Source organism: Botrytis deweyae, assembly GCF_014898535.1.
Source record: "Botrytis deweyae strain B1 chromosome Unknown BDEW_010, whole genome shotgun sequence".
Lineage (NCBI taxonomy): Eukaryota > Fungi > Ascomycota > Leotiomycetes > Helotiales > Sclerotiniaceae > Botrytis > Botrytis deweyae.
In genome coordinates this window covers 94625-119064 of record NW_024066217.1, presented here as the reverse complement: position 1 = coordinate 119064, position 24440 = coordinate 94625, and the positions used below count along the sequence as shown (strand labels likewise).

At 43.3% G+C, this 24440-nt stretch overlaps 11 protein-coding genes across 11 annotated transcripts; 6 read left to right on the top strand and 5 right to left on the bottom strand.

The window, feature by feature from the left end:
- Positions 1-880: 880 nt before the first annotated feature.
- Positions 881-2155, top strand: EAE98_005130 (uncharacterized protein; the record flags this gene model as incomplete). The annotated part of the gene is made up of 1 exon (XM_038952751.1): positions 881-2155. One exon carries the CDS (start codon positions 881-883, stop codon positions 2153-2155), a length of 1275 nt encoding a protein of 424 aa, XP_038810593.1.
- A 1514-nt stretch (positions 2156-3669) lies between these two features.
- Positions 3670-4615, bottom strand: EAE98_005129 (uncharacterized protein; the record flags this gene model as incomplete). Its single annotated transcript, XM_038952750.1, has 3 exons — positions 3670-3991; positions 4055-4164; positions 4247-4615. 3 exons carry the CDS (start codon positions 4613-4615, stop codon positions 3670-3672), a joined length of 801 nt encoding a protein of 266 aa, XP_038810592.1.
- Positions 4616-5100: 485 nt separating this feature from the next.
- EAE98_005128 (uncharacterized protein) lies at positions 5101-6016 on the top strand (the record flags this gene model as incomplete). Its single annotated transcript, XM_038952749.1, has 2 exons — positions 5101-5353; positions 5466-6016. 2 exons carry the CDS (start codon positions 5101-5103, stop codon positions 6014-6016), a joined length of 804 nt encoding a protein of 267 aa, XP_038810591.1.
- Positions 6017-6426: 410 nt separating this feature from the next.
- On the top strand, positions 6427-7134 carry EAE98_005127 (uncharacterized protein; the record flags this gene model as incomplete). The annotated part of the gene is made up of 2 exons (XM_038952748.1): positions 6427-6508; positions 6565-7134. The coding sequence occupies 2 exons, from the start codon at positions 6427-6429 to the stop codon at positions 6717-6719; spliced, it is 237 nt and encodes a 78-aa protein (XP_038810590.1). The 3' UTR covers positions 6720-7134.
- Positions 7135-7397: 263 nt separating this feature from the next.
- Positions 7398-8282, top strand: EAE98_005126 (uncharacterized protein; the record flags this gene model as incomplete). Its single annotated transcript, XM_038952747.1, has 1 exon — positions 7398-8282. The coding sequence occupies one exon, from the start codon at positions 7398-7400 to the stop codon at positions 8280-8282; it is 885 nt and encodes a 294-aa protein (XP_038810589.1).
- A 436-nt stretch (positions 8283-8718) lies between these two features.
- EAE98_005125 (uncharacterized protein) lies at positions 8719-9739 on the bottom strand (the record flags this gene model as incomplete). Its single annotated transcript, XM_038952746.1, has 2 exons — positions 8719-9482; positions 9535-9739. 2 exons carry the CDS (start codon positions 9737-9739, stop codon positions 8719-8721), a joined length of 969 nt encoding a protein of 322 aa, XP_038810588.1.
- A 2297-nt stretch (positions 9740-12036) lies between these two features.
- EAE98_005124 (uncharacterized protein) lies at positions 12037-13212 on the bottom strand (the record flags this gene model as incomplete). Its single annotated transcript, XM_038952745.1, has 1 exon — positions 12037-13212. The coding sequence occupies one exon, from the start codon at positions 13210-13212 to the stop codon at positions 12037-12039; it is 1176 nt and encodes a 391-aa protein (XP_038810587.1).
- A 748-nt stretch (positions 13213-13960) lies between these two features.
- On the top strand, positions 13961-15784 carry EAE98_005123 (uncharacterized protein). The gene is made up of 2 exons (XM_038952744.1): positions 13961-14539; positions 14630-15784. Exons 1-2 carry the CDS (start codon positions 14407-14409, stop codon positions 15457-15459), a joined length of 963 nt encoding a protein of 320 aa, XP_038810586.1. The 5' UTR covers positions 13961-14406; the 3' UTR covers positions 15460-15784.
- A 1376-nt stretch (positions 15785-17160) lies between these two features.
- EAE98_005122 (uncharacterized protein) lies at positions 17161-18405 on the top strand (the record flags this gene model as incomplete). Its single annotated transcript, XM_038952743.1, has 1 exon — positions 17161-18405. The coding sequence occupies one exon, from the start codon at positions 17161-17163 to the stop codon at positions 18403-18405; it is 1245 nt and encodes a 414-aa protein (XP_038810585.1).
- A 1024-nt stretch (positions 18406-19429) lies between these two features.
- On the bottom strand, positions 19430-20404 carry EAE98_005121 (uncharacterized protein; the record flags this gene model as incomplete). The annotated part of the gene is made up of 1 exon (XM_038952742.1): positions 19430-20404. One exon carries the CDS (start codon positions 20402-20404, stop codon positions 19430-19432), a length of 975 nt encoding a protein of 324 aa, XP_038810584.1.
- A 1907-nt stretch (positions 20405-22311) lies between these two features.
- On the bottom strand, positions 22312-24288 carry EAE98_005120 (uncharacterized protein; the record flags this gene model as incomplete). The annotated part of the gene is made up of 4 exons (XM_038952741.1): positions 22312-22529; positions 22613-23226; positions 23276-23876; positions 23931-24288. 4 exons carry the CDS (start codon positions 24286-24288, stop codon positions 22312-22314), a joined length of 1791 nt encoding a protein of 596 aa, XP_038810583.1.
- Positions 24289-24440: the final 152 nt, after the last annotated feature.

Here is a 24440-nt window from a genome sequence, read left to right as displayed (position 1 = left end):
AGGAAGGCAGCTTGGAAATATCGAAGAGGCCACCATAACGTGTGAGGATTCAATCAATGTAGAGCTGTAGTTTTGGCACAGACTCCTTCTCCCTTCATTCAAGGTGACTTCCTCCATATTCTCCCTTTTCTTCTTTCATCCTCCGCCACCCAATACGCACCCACTGACTCGCTTGCCCTCTGTGGCTGCCCATATCATTACGGCTTGTCTATTTCTCATGCTACATCACTTTTACATGAGCAATGACCTGATGAACGTGTCATACTAAGGTTCACAATATCACCGTACGGTTATCTAGATTTTATGGTTACCGATTCTCATTCTTTGATCATAGATAGGAGATGTGTACGCTCAAATTCATACAAGAAATTGTATAAGCAGTGCTTAGCGTACGCTGGTTAACACCCATTTTGCTACCGTACCGCCAATTCACACCCATGATTACAAATTTAAGGCTGCATGATTACAAAAAAGTGAGGTGGTAGCCTTCAATTTGCGTATATACGGCTAATTTGCAGTCTCACGAGAGTTCCCGAGCAAAAAAACTGTTTCAGAAGACCCAACTATAATCATTTTACCCCCCTTATCACAACTAAGCGAGACGTTCGCTTTGATTATTGCTACCATACAGTCAATAGCTGCCTTGCGCGAGTTTGAGAACATGTTTACGGTCTATGCTGCCTAGATGATTGGTAATACACCGTAACTTACGCTGCAAGAGAGCTTTCAGAGCCATTTCATTTGTGCTTAAAAGGGTAGTCTTTCCCACTGTTCTTGCTAAACCCTCTCATACAGAACAACTTACAATCATCTACCAAACAAGTTCTATCAAAAAACAAGAATCCATTCAGACATTCCAATAATACTCTCACATCTACCAATGCTCGATAGAGAAACATCCACGATTCGTCCATCATCTTCCAGTAGTAACAACATGAACAATCGACACAATTCTGAACGCAGAAGAGATTCACGCTCCAGGTCCCCTGGCAGAAATCAACAGGTTTCCTACCGCTCCCGATCACCACTCAGAAATCATCGTGGAGCCATGACTAGGAGCTCGCGCCCAAAGACCGGATCCCGCCTCTTGAACCTACCAAAAGAGTTACGGGATATGATTGTCGAACATCTTTTTGACTCAACTCGTCTCACATTCGGACACAGACAAATCAGTTCTGAATACCGCAAGGTTTTGCCAGCACGCAACGCACTCGCTATCCTCCGCGTTTGCAAACAAATGTACCAAGAAACTAGCAACATTTGGATCACTCGGGTCCTCTTCGACTTTGAAGATACTTTCCCACTGCTGGACAAGTTCTCCCTTCTACCATTCTCTACCATCAGCCAAATCCGTAATGTTCGCATTCGCATGAAGGGTGATGAGCCTGAAGCTCCTGAGACCGTCGAGGGTGAAGAACAATTGTATGGGCTACAGGTCTTGCAAGGACTGCAACTTGACAGACTCACAGTTGTACCAGGTTGGGGCGACTCATACACCGGTTGTGCAGACATCACTCGATTTATAACCACAAGTTTCCCTTGCAAGGAACTCTGCTACCACACTCCTACATCATGTTTCCATGAGAGCAATGAATCGACTTCGGTGGACGCAACAGATCTCGTCACTCGTCGCATCAACACTATGGCTGATCAAATCCTAGACAGAGGCCAATTCGGGACATCACTTACCATCCAAATTCTTCAGTCACCCGAGCCCAGCAGCCAGCGTACCGGCGCCGTCTTCAAAGATTCTGCAATTCAAGTTTTAAAAGAAACCTCGATTTCAAAAGATACCGATCCGGCTAAGATGATTGCATGTGGCAAGGCTTTGGATCCAAACGCTGAGACACTGGTCATCTTCAAGCCCATCGCGACATCTTTCACTATTCCAGATGAAGCCCTTCAAGGACTCTCCAAGACCGTTGACGACGTTCAAGTTAGGAAGACCTGGAGAGATGACTACAGAGATCATTATGTTCAGGAGGCTGAAGAAAACAAACCTGATATGGGAAATATCACCACTGGCGAACTCTATCCATGGCCTTTTGAAATGCGAAAGACTCATACCATCATTGATAGATATGAAAATGTTAATGATGTTATCTGGCCTGGAAAGAACGTGGACCAGGCGTGGTCGGGTGCAAATCTCAACTAAAAACGTCATCTCATCGGCCTTGTCGTTGTTTATGACGACCCCAATGTCTTGTTCACAACTCGAGTCTCCTTCTCACCCAAGGGTGTGTTCGACTGATTAATATCCTCGCACATCAGGTTTCCCAATATACTGTCTTTTCGACTAAAGAGCCTTCATCACTGAATGACAAGTCCTGGCAAATGCTGAGGACCTGAAAAACATTAGCATCATGGTATGGATAGCGTTGTGGAAACATAAACGAGAAAAAATCTTACTTCTTCTGTACTTCCTTCCTCGGGATATGGGTACTAGGTAGTTAGAGGAAACATCAACTAACGACACACGGGGCGGGATTGGAGTGCGGAGACAATTATAGGAAGGAATGTGACACTGTAAAATGGCATGGGAAAGGAACGGGGCTGATATACCCCTGCCATTGAGTGACGGACAAATTTCTTTAGGGCGGAGGGTCAGGAAGTAAATCGGAGGAAATTTCAATGTCTCAATACGTGGTTGGGAGGGATTAGTTGAGACTCTTTGGGCTTTAGGTGGTGCATAGTTAGTTTTGTTGAATTAATATCTTTTCAACGACTTTACTCCCACCGACTGTGACTGTGATTATGGTTGTGATTGTGATTTTGATATATTTTGAAGACCGATTTTTAACACGGGAAGAAATACTAACTTAATGATAGAAACAATGCGCTGGGAAATGTAGAATGATTTTCATGCATCGTGTGAAGATCCGATTGGACACTTGTCCAGGGTACACAAATCCCAACACTTCAAATGTCTCCAATAGATACGTGTTAAACTGCGGTCAAGGAATGTGATATGAAAGTTTGACTTGACCTAGAAAGACAAAATATATAATTTCAAGACCGGAGCTCGCCCATGTCTTACATAACCCAGAAGAATACCTATTTCCTATAAATTATATACCATCAAAATTTATCCTCGAATATTCAACACACTCAACTGGAGTAATATCAAAAGCAACAGGGAATATCAAACATCCCAGCCTCAACCGTCTCGCTTCCAGCCTTAGGAGCGGGATATCACGCAACCGCAGCAGCTTCATCCGCATCTGGAAAAGTAATACGGAACGTCTTCTTCCAGCTATACAATCATGGTATTTATTATTTCCGCCAATGGCAATCATTCTTCAAGCGTGGAATATGAAATTCGAAGTCCGAAATCTAGATACCGGTCGGAATGGTAATATGAAATATGATAATTATCTGTAGTGCCCGCAATACTCCTGGGATAGTTTCTAGAATATTGATATGAGTGGGTACGGCAGGTACAGTTTCTTTGAAGTGGTCTTCTACCACGGTAAAATGTATGCATAAAATAGTAACCCCGACCTTGGCATTGATGTTGAAATGACTCGGGGGTCCAAAACAAACATTTTGACCTGCTTCCTATTCTTTAATTTCTCCATTTGGTCAGATTTAATGGAAGGAGTTCCTCCTGACGACATGCAACAAAAGAGCTCGCTCGAAATATGCTTGTTTGATTTGCTGTGATCCAGCTCAGTCATTGCACATATCTTCCAGGATATTAAGCATTTTCTTTTGCAGCTCCACCAATTCATCCTCATCAATCATACCTTTCTCCCCCTCCATACTAGTCGTCCCAGTACTATTCGTGGCATCTTTCTTTCCAGGGATTCTGACCAATTCACTCTTCGTCCCAAAGAAAGGTATCCCTAAACTCCTTAATTTTCCATTCATCTCTCTGACCATTTGAGTTTGAGCTTTGTAAACTTTCATGTCGAATGTCTCTAGCTCTCTTGCCAATTCTTCGGGACTGGTGTTAGATGCCCCGCTTGATGTGGCTCCACCTACTGCTTTCCTGTATCGAGGTCAACCATTTGCATAACCGGAAATCGATCAATATAGTAGGACAACAACTCACAATACCTCTTCTAATTTCTTCTGTCCTTCCTTCCTAGCGGCTTGTCGCTCTATAAGAGCTTCTCTCGACTTCCACCATTGCTCTTCATGCTCATGTTGCACTTTGATCATCTATGTATATGTAAGCTCAAGTGAAATGCTTTACAGCCAGGTAATAGATCAAGTCAGACTGCTGATAGCAAATACAACCAACCTTCCGAATTTCCTGGAGTACATAATCGTGTTTATTCATCGTCCTCATAACACATCGCAGGCCTGCACTCCAGTCAATGATGGTAGCTGGATCAACGGCCTTTGAATTATTGATAGACTGTACTTGAGCTTGGAGCTGACCAGATTCACGATGTGGTATTGAAGGGGCTGCAGACTGAGACCATTGTGGTTGTGGTTGCTGTTGTTGTTGCTGCTGCTGGATTGCTTGACCATGTGACGTGATATCTGGTGTTTGAGCTGAAGCTATTTGCGTGGAAGGTTGAGCTTGTTGTTGATTCTTAGCTTTTGCTAGATTTGCTAAGATTTCCATTACAGAAGCAAGATCTGGAGTTGTATTATTGGACGACATTTTGACGAAATTGATGAATTTATATTGATTTATTGTTTCTTGATTGGTGATGGTAATGACTGAAGGAAGGATGAGAGGTCGCAAATATCGCGAAGTTTATATCATCGTCCTTGCAAGTATCTCTATCATGAATATGAGGTTAAACACTTCTTGATGTTGATATCTATAAATGCTGTACCGAAGATGTATAAATTGGTCTTGAGGTGCTTTGAATTGAATTGATACTGTACGAGTCCTCGAGTAATTATTGTTATTGATAATTCAAAGAGCTTCCATCATCAAGTCTGTGTGGTAACCTTATGGTATGGTAACCTTATTGCAGGGATGCGGAATGACCCGCCGCTAAGAAATCCCACTGGTCATTGACATCTCGAAAAAAATCATTCGATAATGAAAGTTCTATCATAACCCTCCATTTTAATACGACGACGACACCAGATTACGATATTTCTAAATCAAGATCCTCTTAATTAATATTTCAAAGGATGGCGCGCTCAGCAACAGATGCAACACGATTTACTTCGACGACCCCACACGCTGCCACAAAACCAAAACCCGTATCGAGAAATCCAGGACCACCAGGAGAGACACCGCAACAGAGAGTCAAGAGGTTAAGGGCTGCGGCAGATAAAGCTAGAGATGCACAAATTTCGACTTTTGACAAGTTCCTCTTAAGGGGAAGAGTGTGGGCGGATAAGGCGCATAGGTTTACAGCTTTCAGTTTGATTGGACTTACATGTATGATTTCCCCGCATCGTTGTCCGGTTCCAATTGGGAATCCATTGCTCTTGATTCGAGTCTGGAGGATCTGGTAACTCAAGCTGTACATCTGCTAATTGATTTCTTTTAGTCATTGCCGGTGGCGTCACAGTCTATGCATTGGGAGATATGATGGTATATAATCGCAAAAAGCGCGCCGAATTTTACGCAGAACAGAAATTCAAATATGCTATGGCACTTGAGAGTGCACAAACTGCCGCAGCATCTGGCACTGCAACCGAATCACAAATAGAGTTCTTGAATAGAGAAAAGGAGCGGGAACAGAAAGTGAAGATTGCGGAAGAGGCCAAAAAGAAGGCTCCCGGAGCATGGAAGAAAAGTAAGGATTGGTTATTTTCGGGCCTCAAGAAAGAAGAAGAGGGAGATGATGTAGGAACTAGTGAGAGAAGGCTAGGATATGAGGCATTGAGCGAAGAGGACGATAATCTTGGGGAGAGGGAAAGTGATGTTCTAAGAGCAATCGAGGAGAAGAAAATGGCAATACAAAATAAGGCCAAATCCGCATTTGAGGCAGAGAAGGAGAGACAGAGAAATGGTGGACCGCTGGATAGGATAGGGACTGATGGAGAAGAAGAGAAGCCGAAGTCTGGCGGCTGGACATCTTTCATGATAAGGAAATGAGCAGTGGGTGTGGATGAGGAAGGGGGCAAAAATAAAAGAAATAAATGAACGTCTATGTATCATATGGGATGAAGGTGTCTTGCATTGGGCTTGGCGTTCGATTCATTCTCTCCTGTACTAGAACTAGGAGGTAAAAATGGCCAAGCCGACGTCTCTCACTGTAGATTTGGCTTACTATTCCCAATCGCGTGTCAATGCTTCAGTGCTTTTAAGATTCGTAGATCCAACTGGGCGGATCATTCGGAATATAACGTTCGAGGACGGGATGTCAAAATAAAAGACACCATACTTTCGGCAAAATATGTACAGGAGGGTCTTGACCCCTTTTCCACATTCTAGACCTAATCTACGATTGTGCCAAATAGTTCTATGTCTTAAAGACTAGGAATCATTACCAAATATAGACAAATATGGGAACATATAAGAAGCATGTACAGTGCAGCACAACAATGATCCAGCTAGATCTTGAGAAGGGTCTCATAACGAAAGATGGTAGGTATCAACTTCAGAGAACCCCTTTCGAAGCTACTAATTGTTTTCAATGCCAGTTCAACCAGATATTAGCCCCACCAACAGGAGTAGTTTCATGCTAGTCTCTGAAATTCTGTATACACCCTCGCCTCAGTTTCCTGAAGGAATAAACAATCGAGCCATGATCATCACTCGGAAATCGGAATACTGGAATGAATCCATTGCTAAGTAACACTGCACAGCCCAGTCGTACCCGAAGACTCGTGATTGGTCCAGCTGATACTTCTTCTCCTTTTCTCTCGAGTCCGTTAGCTAGCACCCCTGATATCCAATAGTCATTAGCTTACACCATTCATATTTTGCCTTCCATCTTCCATTTACACAACAGAAATTAAGCATAAACAATTCATCTGAACAATTTCCAATCACCATTCAACTCTAAGATTGACCTAGATCATCATCCCCACTATTTCCACAGCTGTCAGATTGTCCAATTGGTTATTGAAGCTATATATAGTAACGCCAAGCTGGTCTTACAAGCATAAATTGCTGATCTTCTAGAAAAGATTCTTCATTTTACTTATACAAGGCAACATAAACAAATGACGTTGAATACGAATACACCGGATAACCCAGTCCGATGTTTACACAACATCGAAAATACGAGGGAAAAAAAGACACTTCATATGCAAGTAAGTATTTACTAAGTATGCAAGACGTCAGGGACTCGTAAATGTGGTGACGGTCGTTCTTGGCAATTGAATAAGTATCTCTTGTTTTCCCTTCTTGCCTCTTTCTATTTTGTTTCAATCTCTATTATATAATCTACCTATCACTTCACATACCTACTCAGAGTTCTTCATTGCACTCTATACAATCGTTTAAATTAATCTCTATTCATATCATCATCATGAAGTCAACATCTATTGCCCTCGCACTTGCGAGCACCCTCACCGGCGCAAACGCATACTGGAAAGGTTTCAACTCCCAAGCTACCCTCGGAAACGGTGCTTGCAAGACCCAAGCTGATTGGGAAAACGATTTCCGTCTCATCCAATCATTCCCCGGTGGATTCGACAGTTTAAGAGTCTACGCATCCTCGGATTGTAACACCATTGCCAACGTTGCCCCAGCTGCTATTGCCACCGGCGGAAAAGTTCTCTTGGGCGTTTGGACCGAGGATGCCGCTCATTACGATGCCGAGAAACAAGCTTTGTTGCACGCCGTTCAGACTTATGGTTTCGATTGGGTCGTTGCAGTATCTGTCGGCTCGGAAGATTTGTACAGAGGAGATACTACCGCTTCCACACTCGCACAACAGATCTATGACGTTAGAGGAATGTTGAGCACCGTTGCCGGATACAGCAGCGCAGTACAAGTTGGACATGTTGATACATGGACCATGTGGGCTGATGGAAGAAACGTCGATGTTATCAAAGCATGTGACTTCATCGGATTAGATGGTTACCCCTATTTCCAAAACACGCAAAACAACGATATCAGCCAGGGTTCTCAACTATTCTGGGACTCTGTAAACCAAGTCCGCACGACTGTTCAGAATGCTCAAAGTGGTGCTTGGGTTTGGGTTACCGAGAGTGGATGGCCTACTGCAGGTGCTCAGGAGAATGCGGCTATTGCATCGGTTGACAATGCTCGTACTTACTGGAAGAACGTTGCTTGCGAGGCATTCAACCAGGGACACACTTTCTGGTACTCTCTTCAGGACTTTGATGCCGTCCCCTCGTTCGGTGTTGTAGATGGAAATGGTAACCTCAAGTATGATTTGAGCTGTTAAGATACAGGTTGAGTGGTGAAGAGAAATTGGACTGTCTATTGGTAGACTACTCAGTATAACTTAATTCTAATGTAATTATACACCCAACTTCACGATTAAGTAACAGTGTGATATTATCTCTGCGCTTTCCTTGGCAGACCGGTTTTCGTTATTGATCCTTTGACCCTCATGAATACTGTCAGAATACAATTACACTAATCTTTGCTCAAGCAATTGAAGAACCATTATGAAAGCGAAAACTCATCTCGCTATCCTATTATTCTTTGTCGATTTGTTGGATCGAACCGTTGCTATATTAATACTTTTCCCCCTTCCAAACGATTCTTCAAACTCTCCAGACTGAACTCATATAGATTTCCCATCTACAGGATCTCTCAACTGAAGGTCGTGATTCAATTCCGGAGTACGTGCGTCCAAACTAGTCGAACAACACACTTCAAACCGGTAACATTTCACCATTAAACAGATCGACTTGAGAATTTGGTGTTTCTGTTTCGTTGAGTTGTTGATTGAAATGGTCAATCATCGACGATGTGGATCTCGAAGGCCTAATTGACTGATTGGGCGTACTCGCTCCGCCTTCATCGACTCTTAGAATGACGGTCAAATCATCCATGGCGAGATCTCCGGTTGGTATGATTTCGCTATTATGCGTTACTCCTTCATATGTTCGTGCGCTTTGTGGTAGTTTTGCGTGTACATTCTCCTCAGATGTCGGGGCCATGTGGTCAATAAGCCTGGTCGAGTTGTTTCTCACGATTTCCGTACCAGCGTCTACTCTCTTTTCATGCTGCATTACTGGAGAGATCGATTTTGCAAAGCTGGGTTTAGCATCCCTCACAATGTTGGTATCGACAGGCTGTTGTAAATCTTGAAGGGTAGAGCTCTGAAATGATGCATATGGTTGTGATTGTATATTCCGGCCAAGCTGGCACCCTCCGACTCCGGCGCGAATCAGATCATTACTGGAGTGGCGAAGCTGGCAATCTTCAGACCTAATATCAGGAATTGGACGAATACTCCCACTCTGCTGCATCTTATTGTAATGCGGCTCGCTATCGCTCCTTTGATTATGGCAACTATCGAGATAACTCATTTGCCAAATCCGGTATTGTTCAACTGCTCTTCGGGAGACTGGCGGATCGAAATATCCCTCTGCGACTGGAAATTCAAGTGGTGGCGGAGAAGTCTCGTCAGGGACTGTATGATTCATCAGATACATGCAATAAATTGAAATAGTTGGATTGCGTACAAAACTTCGTCCAGACTTGGCGCTCTACCATTGATTGGCGCATCTCTGGTGATAAGTCGCACTCTGTTTCCTCGACAGTTGAAAGTATTTCGTTGTAAGCCTGCATGAATGCAATCTGCGTGGCTCCTTTTTCTAATGCGTAGATTAAGATGCGGAATCTCATCGGAATATGGGCTTCATCTTTGTGGCTGTCTTGGGTTTTCATGGTGATGCGATATCGGGTCTTGAGGACCTTCTTTCAATGATCAATGATATTTTAACAAACAAAAATGCTTTTCAACTTGGATTTGATGAGAGGGATAAATTCTCAAAGCGTGGGATGGGTATGTTGATCTGTATCTTGGTTGGGTCTTCGAGGGGTGGTGATTCGAGATGAGAATCGCAAAGATCCTCCCTCAAGGGCGGGCAAATGACAACGAGGCAGGCGTAGAGATGAACTTTGAAGTTATCGTCGCAACTTCCCCATCTAACAATTCAAAATCTACGACTCGAACTTTAAATTCAGCATACACGTCTGAACCTCAACGCTTGAACCTCAGATCATACCACAGTCTGACTAGAATATTGCACAGGGTCTTCAAGCCGGCGAGTCAATTCATGTGGAAAATTACATTCCATCTTCTTCCGGTACCAACACGACCACAACAAAATGGTGCTTCGCCGGCCTTTCATAGATGCCAAAGCGTAAAGGTAGATTGGAGCAGCTAGAGTGTCATCGGCGGTGCTATTGCTCAACTCGAATGTTAATGTCTTATTTTTCATTTTCTGATCTTCATTGGGGAAAATGTACAAAGATTTCGAAGAGCTTCTTTAGAATATGGATGGAGGCTTTGGATTGGTGATCGGTAAGAAACATCGATGCTATGGAGCTAGAAATGCTTTGTATATAATGTTGGTGTATCCGCTTTGAGTTTTATCATTGCTTCGGAACCGATTAATGCACAATATGATGCTTATGGATCTGAATACTGGTCATTGTCTGTGTTGTCTGTGTATAGAATCAACAAATCTCATGACGATGACGTTTCCTTCTTGACTTGTATCCATCTTTAGAGTTACCCAGTAGATAAGAGATCATAAAAGGCTTTGATAAATACATAAGTTGTCTCGGGGTATTTCTTAGCCATTCTCAAAGCCGGAATGGGGATGTACTAGACAATGCAAAGCACACAAGTGTAACGAGCCTTCTTGTAAGAGTCTAGGATTTGACTTGTCCGAAGAATTACGCCGACTCATCAAGACGAGGCACAAGAAGTCTGAAAAGCTTGAATGTCCCTATCAAAGTTGCCAAAAAACTTTCACCCTTAATGATAAGCGACACAGACATATTATAAGGCGGCACTCAAACAAGCCCAGTTAAGCTTGGTCAATTCAACAAGAGAAATTTCGAAGATACAGACAGTATTACAAGGTTTCCACTGCCTAATAAAGTGAGAATGGAAGTAGTTGATTATCATACCCATCTTGGGTCGATGGAAATGAATTCGAGTTCTTCAAAGGACTCAAGCGCCGCAAGCTTGCAAACCAATTATACGACGTCAATTCAAGAGATCGGCCACGGATGTATTCCGATGGATGACTACTTGCTATTTGATGAGCTGTCCGATGACCGCACACCAGTTATCGGCTCATTCATCCGGTCATTTGCAGCCTCATCTACGCACGCGAGGCACGGCACTCTAAGCGAATCGTCAGTTTACGACACAATCAGCTTTTCATGGGGCTGTTGTAAGTTCGAGAATAGGGAATTTTCCAAGTATAATGTTTTCCCGCCAAGATTTCCACATTGTTTGATTGGGATAATGTTTGGGTCGCGACTCAAACCATGGTTTTACAGGGGTAGGTATTGCAGGCATTCCCAGTACCTATCTTTCGGTATACCACAAGCTTCCACCCTAACATCATGGACATGGCAATCCGCTCGGGGCTTTGCCTAAAATGTTGTGTACATCTTGGGATGTATACAGAGGGAATTATAAAGGAAATTTTGTTTGTTTTCGCGCGTTCACTGGTTAGACTTGGTTGTTCTTTTGCAGACTTTGCGGGTTTTACCCTCAACAAACGGGCCGAGAGATCGGATCAATTTGACCTATTCCTTGTTTTGCCTTCCTGCCGAAGCGAGTTTTTTATCCTGTCTCCTTAGGATCAATATGCACCTAGCGAGAAGGTTTTCCCCTGTTCGGCATTCTAGAAGGAAGGCAGATTTAGTCACAATATACATTTGATTTTGAAATTCGATGACAATGGATTATTGAGCTTGGCATGACAATAGCCAGCTTTGTCATACATTTCGAACACTAGTCGGCCATTAATCAATTCACTCATGAATTCCCGTTAAATATAGAACTAGGTGTTACGTTGGATTCTTTCAGAGTCTAGATGTCACTGGAATATGCTCGCTCCAAGCGTAATATGAGCTCGTGACTCTGAACTTCTATTTAAGTAACTGATTTCATTGACACTTGTTATGGAGATATTGGAACTGGACAAAAGATAATAAGTCTATTTCTGCTCAGAAGGTGTGATAGGTTTGGAACTCTCGACCCAATCGAATGTCCCCAGAACTTGCGTTAACCAGACATCTTTAGCACCATCCGGAATCTCGTGCTCGGTGTCCTGATCTTCGCCAAACTGTGATCCACTCAAAAAGGTATGCGGGAATCCTGGATCAAAACGACTCGCTCTATCAATCTTGGCCATGTCCTCATCAGTCAAAACAAGCTTGAGGGCTTCGATGTTGCCCTTGATATGCTCAACCTTACGACCCCCAACAAGCGGAAAGACATATGGAGCCTTTTGCATGATGTATATCATGGAGATGCTTGTAATATTGGTGTTCTTGGAGGCTGCAATGCTTTCCAATACTTTAGACATTCGCTTTTCAAGAACTGAAGGCTTGCCTTGACGGCCAGGATTGTTTTTCTCACGCTCCTGGAAGGTGGCTTCTGTTTGGAATCGACCCTGGGCAAGAGTCCCCCATGGAATCAAGCACATACCTTCGTCTTTGCACATAGGAACGATATCTCGTTCGAAATCACGTTTGGCCGCATTCCATAGCCCTTGGTATACGACAAATTGACGAAGACCATGGTCTCTAGCATATTGATTTGCTTTCGCTACCACCCAAGCAGGAGTGTCAGACACTCCCAGATAATTGACTTTGCCGGAAGAAACGAGGTCATTGAGCGAAGTCATTAGTTCTGGAATGGTGGTTGCATAATCCCACCAATGTACATAAAGAAGGTCTACGTATTCAGTTTGAAGTCTCTTGAGTGATGTTTCAACGGAATGTCTGAGAGACTTAGTTCCGTTGCCTCCAAAGTTTGATTGAATTTTCCCGGGATGATGCTTCTGATAAGGGGAGGAATATTTGGTGGCAAGAACCATTTCATCTCTGCAGTCCCTTGACTTCATCCACGCCCCAAGCCAGGTTTCAGATTGCCCTGCTTGATATCCGTTGGCAGTATCGATGAAATTACCACCCAGACCTTTGAAAGTATCGAGTATTTCAAAAGAAGTTTCCTTGTTGCACTCTCCCAAACGAGCCTTATCTGCATCGCCGAAGTTCATAGCTCCAAGGCAGATTGGAGAAACTCGCACATTGGCTGTTGGAGCTAGTTGGCGATGGCGGAAGAGCATAGACTCAGGTGCTGGTGCTAGTGGGAATGGTGGTGCCATTTTGATGATTGGATGTGAAATCGAAATTAGAATCGAACTATTGTTGGGTTGAGTTATGAAGAGGCACTGTATCTTATGGTACTGGTGTATACTTCAGGGAGGGATGGAAGAGAACTTTATACCTAGACAAAGTCTCTAGATGTGGCATCTATCTGCCATATTTGCATCACACGCTCGGAGATACAGACGGAGTTCGATCTCTCTAACTCCATGAGAATCATATAGCATACACCTTAGTGAAAGAATACATTCACCCCATAAACTTTGACTTCATAGGTAGACGTACACTTGTTGCCGAATTACAGATGTTGATGTTGATATCTTTGACCACTTCGAGCTAACATTGATATTCATCCAACAATGCCCCCACTCAAGCACCATTTATTGGCCAATATACCCGATTTAATAATGTGTATCCAAAACGTGACTTTTTTTAATCTAATCAACTTTTTGCTAAATCCTGTATTGAAATAATTCAATTGCTTTCAATTCAATCAATATAATTTCAAATTGAAAAAATTCTATATAGAAATATAGATCTCAATTGATAAAATCTATATTTAAAATTTGAATAAATTTGATTAAAAACTTATTGAATTGGAGGTAGTTGAATAAAAATTCAATTTTCGAAAGTTCAAAAACCTGAAAACTATTCCAAAAATTATAATTTTATTTAATTATTTTCAATTTAATGAATTTTCAATCAATATTATTCATATTTTAAATATAAATTCTATCAATTGAAATCTATATTTCTATACAGAGTTTTTTTAATTTGAAGTTATATTGATTGAATTGAAGTTTTTGATTTTCGGAATTCGATTAGGTGATATTCGAAAAAGTGCTTTTTTTTCTGGACACATGTTATTAAATCGGGTGTAGCATATAACTGCCACTGATGTATGATAAGCAGGTTGCATAGAACTAAGTCGAAGTAGGCTCCGCCGTGGCCCGTGGGGAAGGTCCTTCTTTGAACTTAGCATTATCCTGGGCTCTTGGTTGGATCTTTTTAATTTATCACCAAGAACCTTACCCCTCCAGCTTCTTCGATTATCGCCTGCTCGTACGAGTTTTGATTTATTCTCAATATGCCCGAAGTCGTTTGCATTATCAAACTACAATCTCTAATTCCCGAGAGATTCATCCTCGATTTTCGGACGAAACATAGATGGTCATCAAGAACTGATTTGCAACATGCCACCCAAAGTCGAGCTCACACGTATGTCTCAACAGACTGGGACCAGATGTATGGACGATGATTGGACCGGAGCAAGCGATTCAGCAATTAGAAGAAAATTACAGAATCGCTTGAACCAGAGGATATACCGTGAGAGTTCTTGCTGTGGATTATTGGTGTTGAGACTTGGTGTTTGCTCAAGTGATTGTCGCTAACTAACTGTTTCGTACGTACCGTCAGGTCAAAGACGTAAAGCTCCATCGAAACCCCATGAAGACCGCGAAAACGATTCTTCAATTGAAGCTTCACAGCTCCGAGAGCGATCAATCCTTGGTGAAGCCAAAAGCACACATTCTGCGAACCCGTTATCGATAACGAACCTCCGTATCGAGAAACAACCCAGCCAACTCGAGCAACCAAGCAATTCTTCTACCACATCATCGGCAGATATAAGTATAAAGCGATGGACAACAGGTCGCGTGTCGAGATACCAAGGGTTCTGTGAGATTCGACTGATGCTGGCCACATTCGAGGAAGAAGCTCGTAAGAATTATTCGATGGGCTCTCCACGAACAGATCAACTTCTCACCCTCATTCAATTCAACGTTTTTCGCGCATTGATCAAAAACACGCGAACAATAGGTTGGAACTTGGATTGGCTGGACTGTACTATCGATCCTCTATCCCCGTGGCTTAATCTTTCCACAAAGTTTGTTCCGGGAGCGCATTGTCCTCAAGCATTGTGTCCAACAGAGATTCAGCGCACAATCCCTCATCATCCATGGCTAGATCTTTGGCCAATTCCTCAAATGCGCGATAACCTATTGTTGCATGCTGGAAGTTACGATGAAGATCGATTGTGTAATGATCTAGTGGAATTTGGAGGTCTCATGAACGAACAATCCGGCCTCATTGTTTGGGGAGAACCGTGGGATATTTGGGGATGGGAGGTTAGTGAGACCTTCTTGAAGAATTGGGGATGGGCTCTCAAGGGTTGTAAAGAGTTATTGGCTTCAACAAATGCTTGGAGGGCGAAAAGAGGAGAGGAAGCTCTTGTTTTTGAAGTCTGAGCAAACTACCTGACCTTGGGACGAAGCGCCGGATGTTATATTGAATTAGACTCTCAAATCTTGGGCTCTGCGGGTTATCACATATGGGTAAGGTTAATTCCTTCCTACTTGTGCAGCCAAGAATCACATCCAATATCGTCTAGCAAACACCACCAACACCACCAACACCGCCAACGTAACGACGGGATAATCTGCCTGATAAAAACAGCAGAAATACAACTCCATTGGAACACGTACTCAATTATGGTCTTCCAGCTACCATTTTAGCTAACAATTCATGCGCCATCTTCTACAATCTACGGGGAAAGCTACGTAACGTCAATCTCACCTATGGGAGAGGGGGAGGGGGTCGAGGGGGTATCATCATTGCAAAGTGTTGATATGCACAGAGCATCAAACGATCTAAACTTTACTCACACCTAACCTAACCTTATAATTTCGCTCGGTTCAAAAAACTGTCTGCAGTTCCAACCTCTCAGAATAATACTGTTTGTTTTTTTCGCCGCACAGCAACATGAGAGAAGGATCAAAACGCAGAAAGTTCAGTAGGCTCGCGCTATTGAGACGGAGCGCAGAGTTGACCAACCTCTCTCTCGTGGTGTCCTCTGATTGGGTTTGCGAATAGAAGAAACGAACAAGAATGATGCTAATCAAGGTAACATTTTACGTAGGAGATTCAAATCGGTCGATCGGAAGTAGCCTTTCGTTGTTCATTCGACCGAGCTGTTAGCAGATGAATCTGATTGTGTAAATTTGATCCTCTAATGTGACTTCCATTTCCATTCACATTCTGTTGTCTTACTGTCAGATGCTCTTGGCACGAGTCAATATTTAACAATATCTCGCGAATCGGCTTGGGCCAAGCTCGGAAAGGACAAACATTTGAAAGAATGTAAAGTCTTTCATTTGCTGTTTGATCTAAATCTCAATTACGACTCGATTTACGGTTTCAAGTGCCGAAGTTAATGTTTCAATCGAGGGCCTCGGAGGTTTAACAATGGCACGGCCGAGTCAAGTGGCTCAGTTGCATACATCACAAAACTCAATGGTTTGAATCAGCAGACTAGCACTAAGACTAAGGTACAACATCAATATTTTCTCCACAATTTAGAAAGCAAAGTAACTACCTAGGTACTAATCGCCACATGCGTCACACGAACTACAAAAATCAAAAGTGTCAAATGGTGGAGGTAAATTGCCCAGGCCATTCCTACGTGACCACAATATGACATAGTCTATTTGTCAGTTCAAAGACATCTGCTGCCTCGGCAGATAAAAGAGATTTCCGTCGTCCAATACAAACTATTCCTTAAACTTTCTTTTGAATGCCAATGCCTATGTATCAAGTGATCCTCATTGTGCCGCCGATTGGCGCTCTTTCCTGTGGAAACCCGCAACTCCTCATCCCAAAGTGTTCAAACTACCTTATTAAGTTGAGACCTCAAAAATTGAAAAGAATGGACTACGCATACATAGCACATATTACCAGCCATTTACAGTCTTGCAAATATTGACAGCTGCTGGATCCACAATTTCAACGCGCGCTGACCTTGTTTCATTGATTCTTGAACCTCTTGTGTGCTAGAACACCTAGCCTCTCTCTTCACGAAACTGAATAAAAGCATTGGGGAAGCCCGTTTCCCAGAAGTAAATTGGACCTATCCACTCCGGCTCTTCTTTCCCACTTTAACAAGACTCATAATGTATCGCTCGCTTGTTTCTTTGTGTTGTGTACTTGGCTTAGCTGATATAGCCACCTCACAATCTGCCACCTCGCAGCAATCTACTGCCAATGCAGAAGCTGCTTTCAAGCAGTTGCAAACATGGTACGACGCCACTTCTGGACTCTGGACTACAACAGGATGGTGGAATTCGGCCAATTGCTTAACTGTTATTGGTGATCTCGCTGCCGTCGATTCAAATGTCAAATCGACCGTCACCAGTGTTATGTCAAACACCTTTATTCAGGCTCAAAAATCCAACCTACAAATGATGAAAGTTGTATTAACAGACTACAATTACCTATCAATGTATGGAGATTCTACCGGCGACATGAAGAGTCTTGCTCTGGCAAGTGAATTCCCCGTACACAAAGCAACGACTGTGAATCCTTCGGGTTTCTTGAATGATTATTACGACGATGAGGGTTGGTGGGCATTAGGTTGGATTCAAGCGTACGATGTTACAGGAAACGGCGACTATCTGACTATGGCTGCGGATATTTTTGCCGACATGAAAAATGGCGCGACCACACCCTGCTCAAATGGCGCTGCGGGAATTTGGTGGGACAAACCAAATACATATGTAAACGCTATTGCGAATGAACTATATTTGAGCGTGGCTGCTCATCTTGCTAATCGCGCAACGGGATACGATAGCTCGAATTATTTGACCATTGCGAAAAATCAATGGACTTGGTTTCAAGGGACTGGAATGATTAATGCACAAGGAACAATCAACGATGGATTGACGAGTTCATGCCAGAACAACGGAGGAACCGTTTGGAGTTATAACCAAGGCGTTGTTCTGGGAGGACTCGTTGAACTTTCGAAGGCAACGGGTGACTCTACTTATCTTAGTACCGCGAAAAGCATTGCAACAGCGGCAATCGCAGCACTTTCAGACTCAAACGGAATCCTTCATGACGTATGCGAACCGGACTGTGGAGCAGATGGTGCACAATTTAAAGGAATCTTCATGAGAAATCTCCAGAAACTTCACCAAGCATCACCCGATTCAAGGTACCTAACATTCATCGCAAACAATGCAAAGAGCATATGGGCAAACGATAGAGATACAAAGAATAACATCTTGGGTGTTAATTGGGCAGGACCATTTATCGCACCGGGAGATGCGAGTACGCAGAGCTCAGCGCTGGATGCTCTTGTAGCGGCGGTTGCGGTTGGTGGTGGAGGGATTGCAAAGGCAAGGAGATGGGTTGCTTGATGTGTATGGGAGGTGTGTGAGGACTTAAGAAGTCGTAATTTTGAAAGATAATATGGATCAATGGAGTTTGGGTTTATGCGGTGTTAGGCTATGGTTATTGGTGACATGGAATGTCAATACTTTGGGAGTTTTACGGGATGGATATCAGATTTTACTGTGGATACTGGATAGGCTACCGGCGGCACTGCTATATTGATACCTCGTCATTCTGAATTAAATATCCAATTGAACATATATCAAGTGCTCTAGAAAGCTTTCCTGATTTTCCCCGTGCACCACGTTTCTTTTCGTGATAAGTCGTGGAAAATATCCAAGCACCTATTTGTGCGGCAGCAGCAAGAACTTCAGAGTAATAGTTGAAAACTCACATCAAACTCACAAGACGCGTTCTAGATCCACAATCAATAGTTTACAGCGCAATCGATAGAACTGAATATATATAGAACTCATCCTTGCACTTGCGCCATCGGGAAAAAAGAGTCCAAGCTGTGCATTGACATCGATAGCTTCACTATCGCGATTATCTCACGAACATTGTCCGAGCACTACCAATCTAGTGGACGAGTATCTTTCAAAGATAAGAGACCCTCGAGCCTTAGGATCGGAGCACTACGTGCTAAGTCAACTTGGCTACTGATATATGTAATGGATAGAGTCTCAACATCATGAATGCAGAGACGGGCTTTGTTTCCGAGTGTGTGGTTCATTAGACTTTGTTGGATCCTGTTTCGTTTTATAGACACAAGGGAATAGGGAGAGGAAGAAGAATTGCAATATGTATCATGATAGGACATTATTCGTTATTACTGTTCAATCATCAATTACCAATATGGCGTCTACTAAAATGTCTGTCTGTTTGTGTATCCGTACGGATATGCCTGTTTGTACATCAAGATCTATCCAGCGATTTTCTCTCCTCCCATTATTATAAATCTGTTCTCTCCTCTCTGTCACAATAACTCAACCAATCTACCAAACCCCCTCTCATACCAACCCTAGATCAGAATTCAGAAATAAATAAAATCTACAACAAAACAACTGCGGCACCAGCAATCAAAGCAAGCATTGAACCAGCTTGAACAGATGTCGCTGCGCCAGTGAAGACAGGTGTGGTAGCTGTACTTGTGCTCTTTGGTCCGGAACCAGTACCCGATGGAAGGACGCTATAGCTTGGTTTGCTGGTGCCGGTAGTGGAGTTACTATATGTTCCTGGAGAACCAGAACCAGAACCAGAACCAGAACCAGAACCAGAACCAGAACCAGTACCAGTACCGGAGCCGGAACCCGAACCGGAACCAGAACCAGAACCAGAACCAGTACCGGAGCCGGAACCCGAACCAGAACCGGAACCAGAGCCCGAACCATGACCTCCTGATGGAGATCCCGAGGGACCAGAGCCAGAGCCAGAGCTGCAATCGGTTGGGGCAGGTCCATCGGCATAGACTGTTACGGTCTTTGGTGGGGCGCACATGGAACCGATGGAGGTAGGTTGGACGAACCAGATCATGGGGCTGGTGAATGTTACGGTCTCGATAACCTTGGAGATGGCGGTTGTGGTGGCAGTAGAGAAGGCGGTAACGGTTGAGTTCTTGGTCGCGTACGCAGTGGTAGTAGCGACGGAAACGGAAGAAGAGGTAGTGGGGTCAACGCATGATCCGGTGAGGGAGAAGGCATTGGACTGGGCGTAGATGACGTAGGTATTGGTTCCGTTGATGAAGTTTAGTTGCCATCCGTAATCACTGCTCACGTCACAGGGAATGGTAACATCGACGCTGTTCTCGGATTGTGGAACATTCTGAGCGAGGGAGATGACGGTAGGAGGCCAGTCTTTGAAGTTGACGAGGTAGATAGAGAATTGGGATGCATCAGTATCGACGGAGGACCATGTCACAGTGGTGGGTTTACCCTTTGCAACGGTGGAGTTGAGAGTTGGGGTGAGGACGGTGTATGCGGAGGCCGCGGCCACCAAAGTGGTGAGGGAGAAGATCTTGGAGAACATTATGAAGAAGAATATGAAGATTGGAGAATATTAATTAATGAAAATTTGGAAAAGAGTGTAAGTTGGCAAAGCCTGAGTTGTGCTAAAGAGCGTGGGTGGTAAATAAAACCTAAAGGAGGATATTCTCGATTCTTGAATAGAGAAAATATCTGACGGACGAAGGATTGGCAAAGAGTGGGTAGCTTGGATGCTTTTGTATTCATCGACCATCAACACCGTAATCTCACCAACTCCCTTGGACCAAATCACATTTAGTCATAAGTAATATATGTAGGTAGGATGCAAACTTGCGGCACATGTTTGTGTAATTTCCCTTCATACCCCTGATTTTAGTACTGATCTTACTTATCTCAATCCCATCAAACCAACGCCAGGAGTACAACCTATGAGGCACAGTTAAAATAAGATGGTAAGATGCAAATGACGGATGGATATTTAGGATGAACGGATGGATAAATTCATAGGTTAAACTTTTCTATATATTGTACTGTAATATTTCATACATCGACACATCGAAAAATCGTGTTGAGTGGGGATATATACAATAAGTCTCTTATGATATCAGTCGATATGGATATGGATATGTTTTATCTATATGAGATTTAATGAAACAGAATCCACGACAATAGAGTAGAGTTTCTTCGACTTTCGAACGATATAAGGCTGCTTCAACGCTTTGATTGATTGACAAGTGTGGCGGGGTGTCGATCTAGAAAACCCCTGACGAAAAAGCAAACAATAGACTACATAAGGCTAGATGCATGCATTAGACAGTCTTGATAGTCTTGATAGTCTCGGTGGACCTGCAGTTATCCGGTCCCATGCAGCCAAATGTATCCAACATCTGGTGATCTAGCCAATCTGTCTCTGTTCGTCCAGTTTGGTGGTACAGAGCGAGATAACACACCAGACACATCACGATTAACCGTAATTACCATGCATCACACAATGATACAATGTTTGGGTGACCAACCTCAGGGTGTACACACACACACACACACACACACACACACATATCCAAATAACCATGAAATCCAAATCAATGGTTCGTAACCGAGAGAGGTTTTAATTGGGATTCTGGCTGTGATGATTCAAGCAAGAATTTCACCACTATACGATACAGCTCGTATTATTCGAATTGAGCAATTTCAATATATTGCAATTGAAGTCAACAAGGATATTATACCATTAGGTTACCAATCAATTATGAACCCTATGGACCGGGAAATATAAGAGGGGAAAAAAAGAAAATTAACCGCTGGCCAGTGCAAAAGTTTAATTTCCACAAGGATATGCACAGCGATGCACGACGCTGCACGTACGTATGGTGTACGGTTAACGGGGTCGGTCTAAACGGGGAAAATCGTTGACAAATTTGGTAAGTTTCTATCGGAGATGTGATGTGAATTGAGTTTTGGGGTAAGGTTAAGCAAATATTGGGGAACTCTACTACGTACAATGCCACAATACCATGTTCCTCTGCCTATGATTAGGGTAAGGTTAAGGTTATTTGCTTAAACGCCTTATGGAGTCGTCGGGCCAGTCAAAGCAGTCAATCAGGCACACCAAGTATATGAAGAACCTCCTGCAGCTTGAGCTTGAGCTCGAGCTCGAACTGAGCTGAAGGATTGCTATGTGACTGGAGGTAAAGACCCGATTCCTACGAGTAGAAGGTAAATTAATGCCAGACATATCGATACCATATAAAAATACCCGAACGAACCAATCAAAGTACCTCGGGGTAAAGTCATAAAGTCTGACCATCTAAACAATTTCTCTTCCTCGGCCTTATGCGAATGAAATGATTCTCGATCCATCAAGTTATCCGTACAATATACCAATACCACCCTTTCTTCTTCACCTACGAAGTAAATACACGATCTACTCTACTCCAAATCAAATCCATCTTATGCGAATCCATACATGCTCTTGATGATGTCGCTTGCCTTCTCTGCAACCGCATACAATGTACTAGTCAAATGTCCACTGAGCTGATGAGGCAGAATGGATGCATCGACTACTCGCACATTACTGGTACGATAGACCTTCAAATTCGAATCCACGACTCCGCCAGATGTTATCCCCTGCATAGAGCACGTGCCAACAGGATGATTGTTTGAGCCGACTATATTATTATTTGTTTAGCAAGTGCAATCCTGAAAGCTTAGACGAGATGGCAGCCTAGAATCCTCATGGGGAAGGGCTTACATGTTGATTTGATCCAAGTTTCCCATTGCAAATCCGTAGCATTTTTGGGAACAACCGAATATCCTGGTGACATTTCCGTAAATGCACTTGCCAATGCTTTGGCTGCCCAAAATTTTCGTGTCCATTTTGCAATCGCCACTTGGACTTTCAGATCAAAGTCCACGAGAAAGAAATTCGGATTAATAGCTGGACATACGGCAGGGTCCGCAGAAGAGATATGCACATTCCCTCTAGAAAATGGTAAGAGGGTCCAAAAGGCTGTGTAGAGATATGTACCGGGTCCAGATCCGGTGTTGACTGTGTTGCCAAAGATGACCTCAATATCAGGTACGTTTTGGTTGATGAGATCATTTTGTATGGTCAGGAGGTAATTCATGGCGCCAGGTGAAATGGAACTATTGATTGCTGCAGATATTGACGATGCCCAAGTACTGAGATTCGCAGCTGGCACACTCGGGAGGATGGAAGATAATGGAGCATATGTTACATATGGCACTGTTCCGTTGTATGTGGTATTGCTTTCATAGGCAAATGCGTTGTTAGGTTGATCTTGAAGATTTTCTCCTACGCCAGGAAGAATTATCTTGGTCGGTATACCATATTTTTGCAGGATGCTAAACTTGTTAGTCCTGTCGCCTACTCGTCATGATTTCAAGAACCTACGTTGGATTCCCGATACCGGAATGCTCCAAAATCGCTGGGGATCTTAAACTTCCAGCTGAAACGATAACCTCCTTTGTCGCATTAATAATCTCAACCTCCCCGTTTGAGTTTAAAACTTCTACACCACCCGCCGTATACGTTGCTCCCAAATTGCCAGCCCAAGCAATTCTTCTGGCGGTAGTATTCAAAAATACATGCAAATTTGGCCTACCCTGTACAGGATAGTAATAAGCCCTCGCGGCATCTTCTCTGATATTCTTCTCTCGGTCCAGTGTAGATGGTCCCACCATGTGTCCAGTTACATTTCCGCCATTTACATCCCGACTTCTCTTCACACCGAGGGATTCCCACGCACTCCCCACTTGAGAGAAAAGTGTGCCGTTGTTAAGATCATACGCATATCCAACTTTAAGAGGTCCATTGTGTCCATGAAACGCTGGGATAAACGATGCGCCTGCTGCTGTTTGAGCTGCAGTTGGAATTGTAAAACTCTCGCTCTTCTTGTAGTATGGATAGAGTGTAGACCAATTCCAACCGGTATTTCCAAGTCCAACTTGCCATGAATCAATTTGTTGCAATGCTGCGCGCACGTAGGTCATTCCTACCATTGCTCAGTTGGAGACTCTAGACTATCGTTCATTAGTGAAATTCTTACCATTGATGGTGCTCGTTCCCCCTAATGCCTTTCCAGCATTATATCCCAGTATTCTACCACCAGCATGCGTCTGACTCGTCGTCGCATATTGCCAGTCAATTGCTGTGTTAAGACCTAATGTGAACCCATCCACACTGCTGACGTTTGTATTGTTAAGAACCGAAAAGCCGGCCTCGATTACAGCGATGGTTATGTTGGGAATTTCTGATAGACGATTGGCCACCACGAGACCAGAGGTTCCGCCGCCAATTATCACGAAATCATATGCAGAGACAATGATGTTGTAAGATGTAAATAAGTATCCCAAGATGATGTGAGACACCAAGGAACAAACTGAAGAATTTTTAGTCAGGAGCATGACGGGCGACTTGCTCCGGTCAATTGTCTAACGTGGTTTGAAAGTGGAAAGAATTGAGATATAATCAGAAACAAAGTTCGTAAAACCACACAGGGCAATAGTACATATTTATGTTCTTCTTGCTGGACAGGACGGGCCGATTTCCGTGCTTG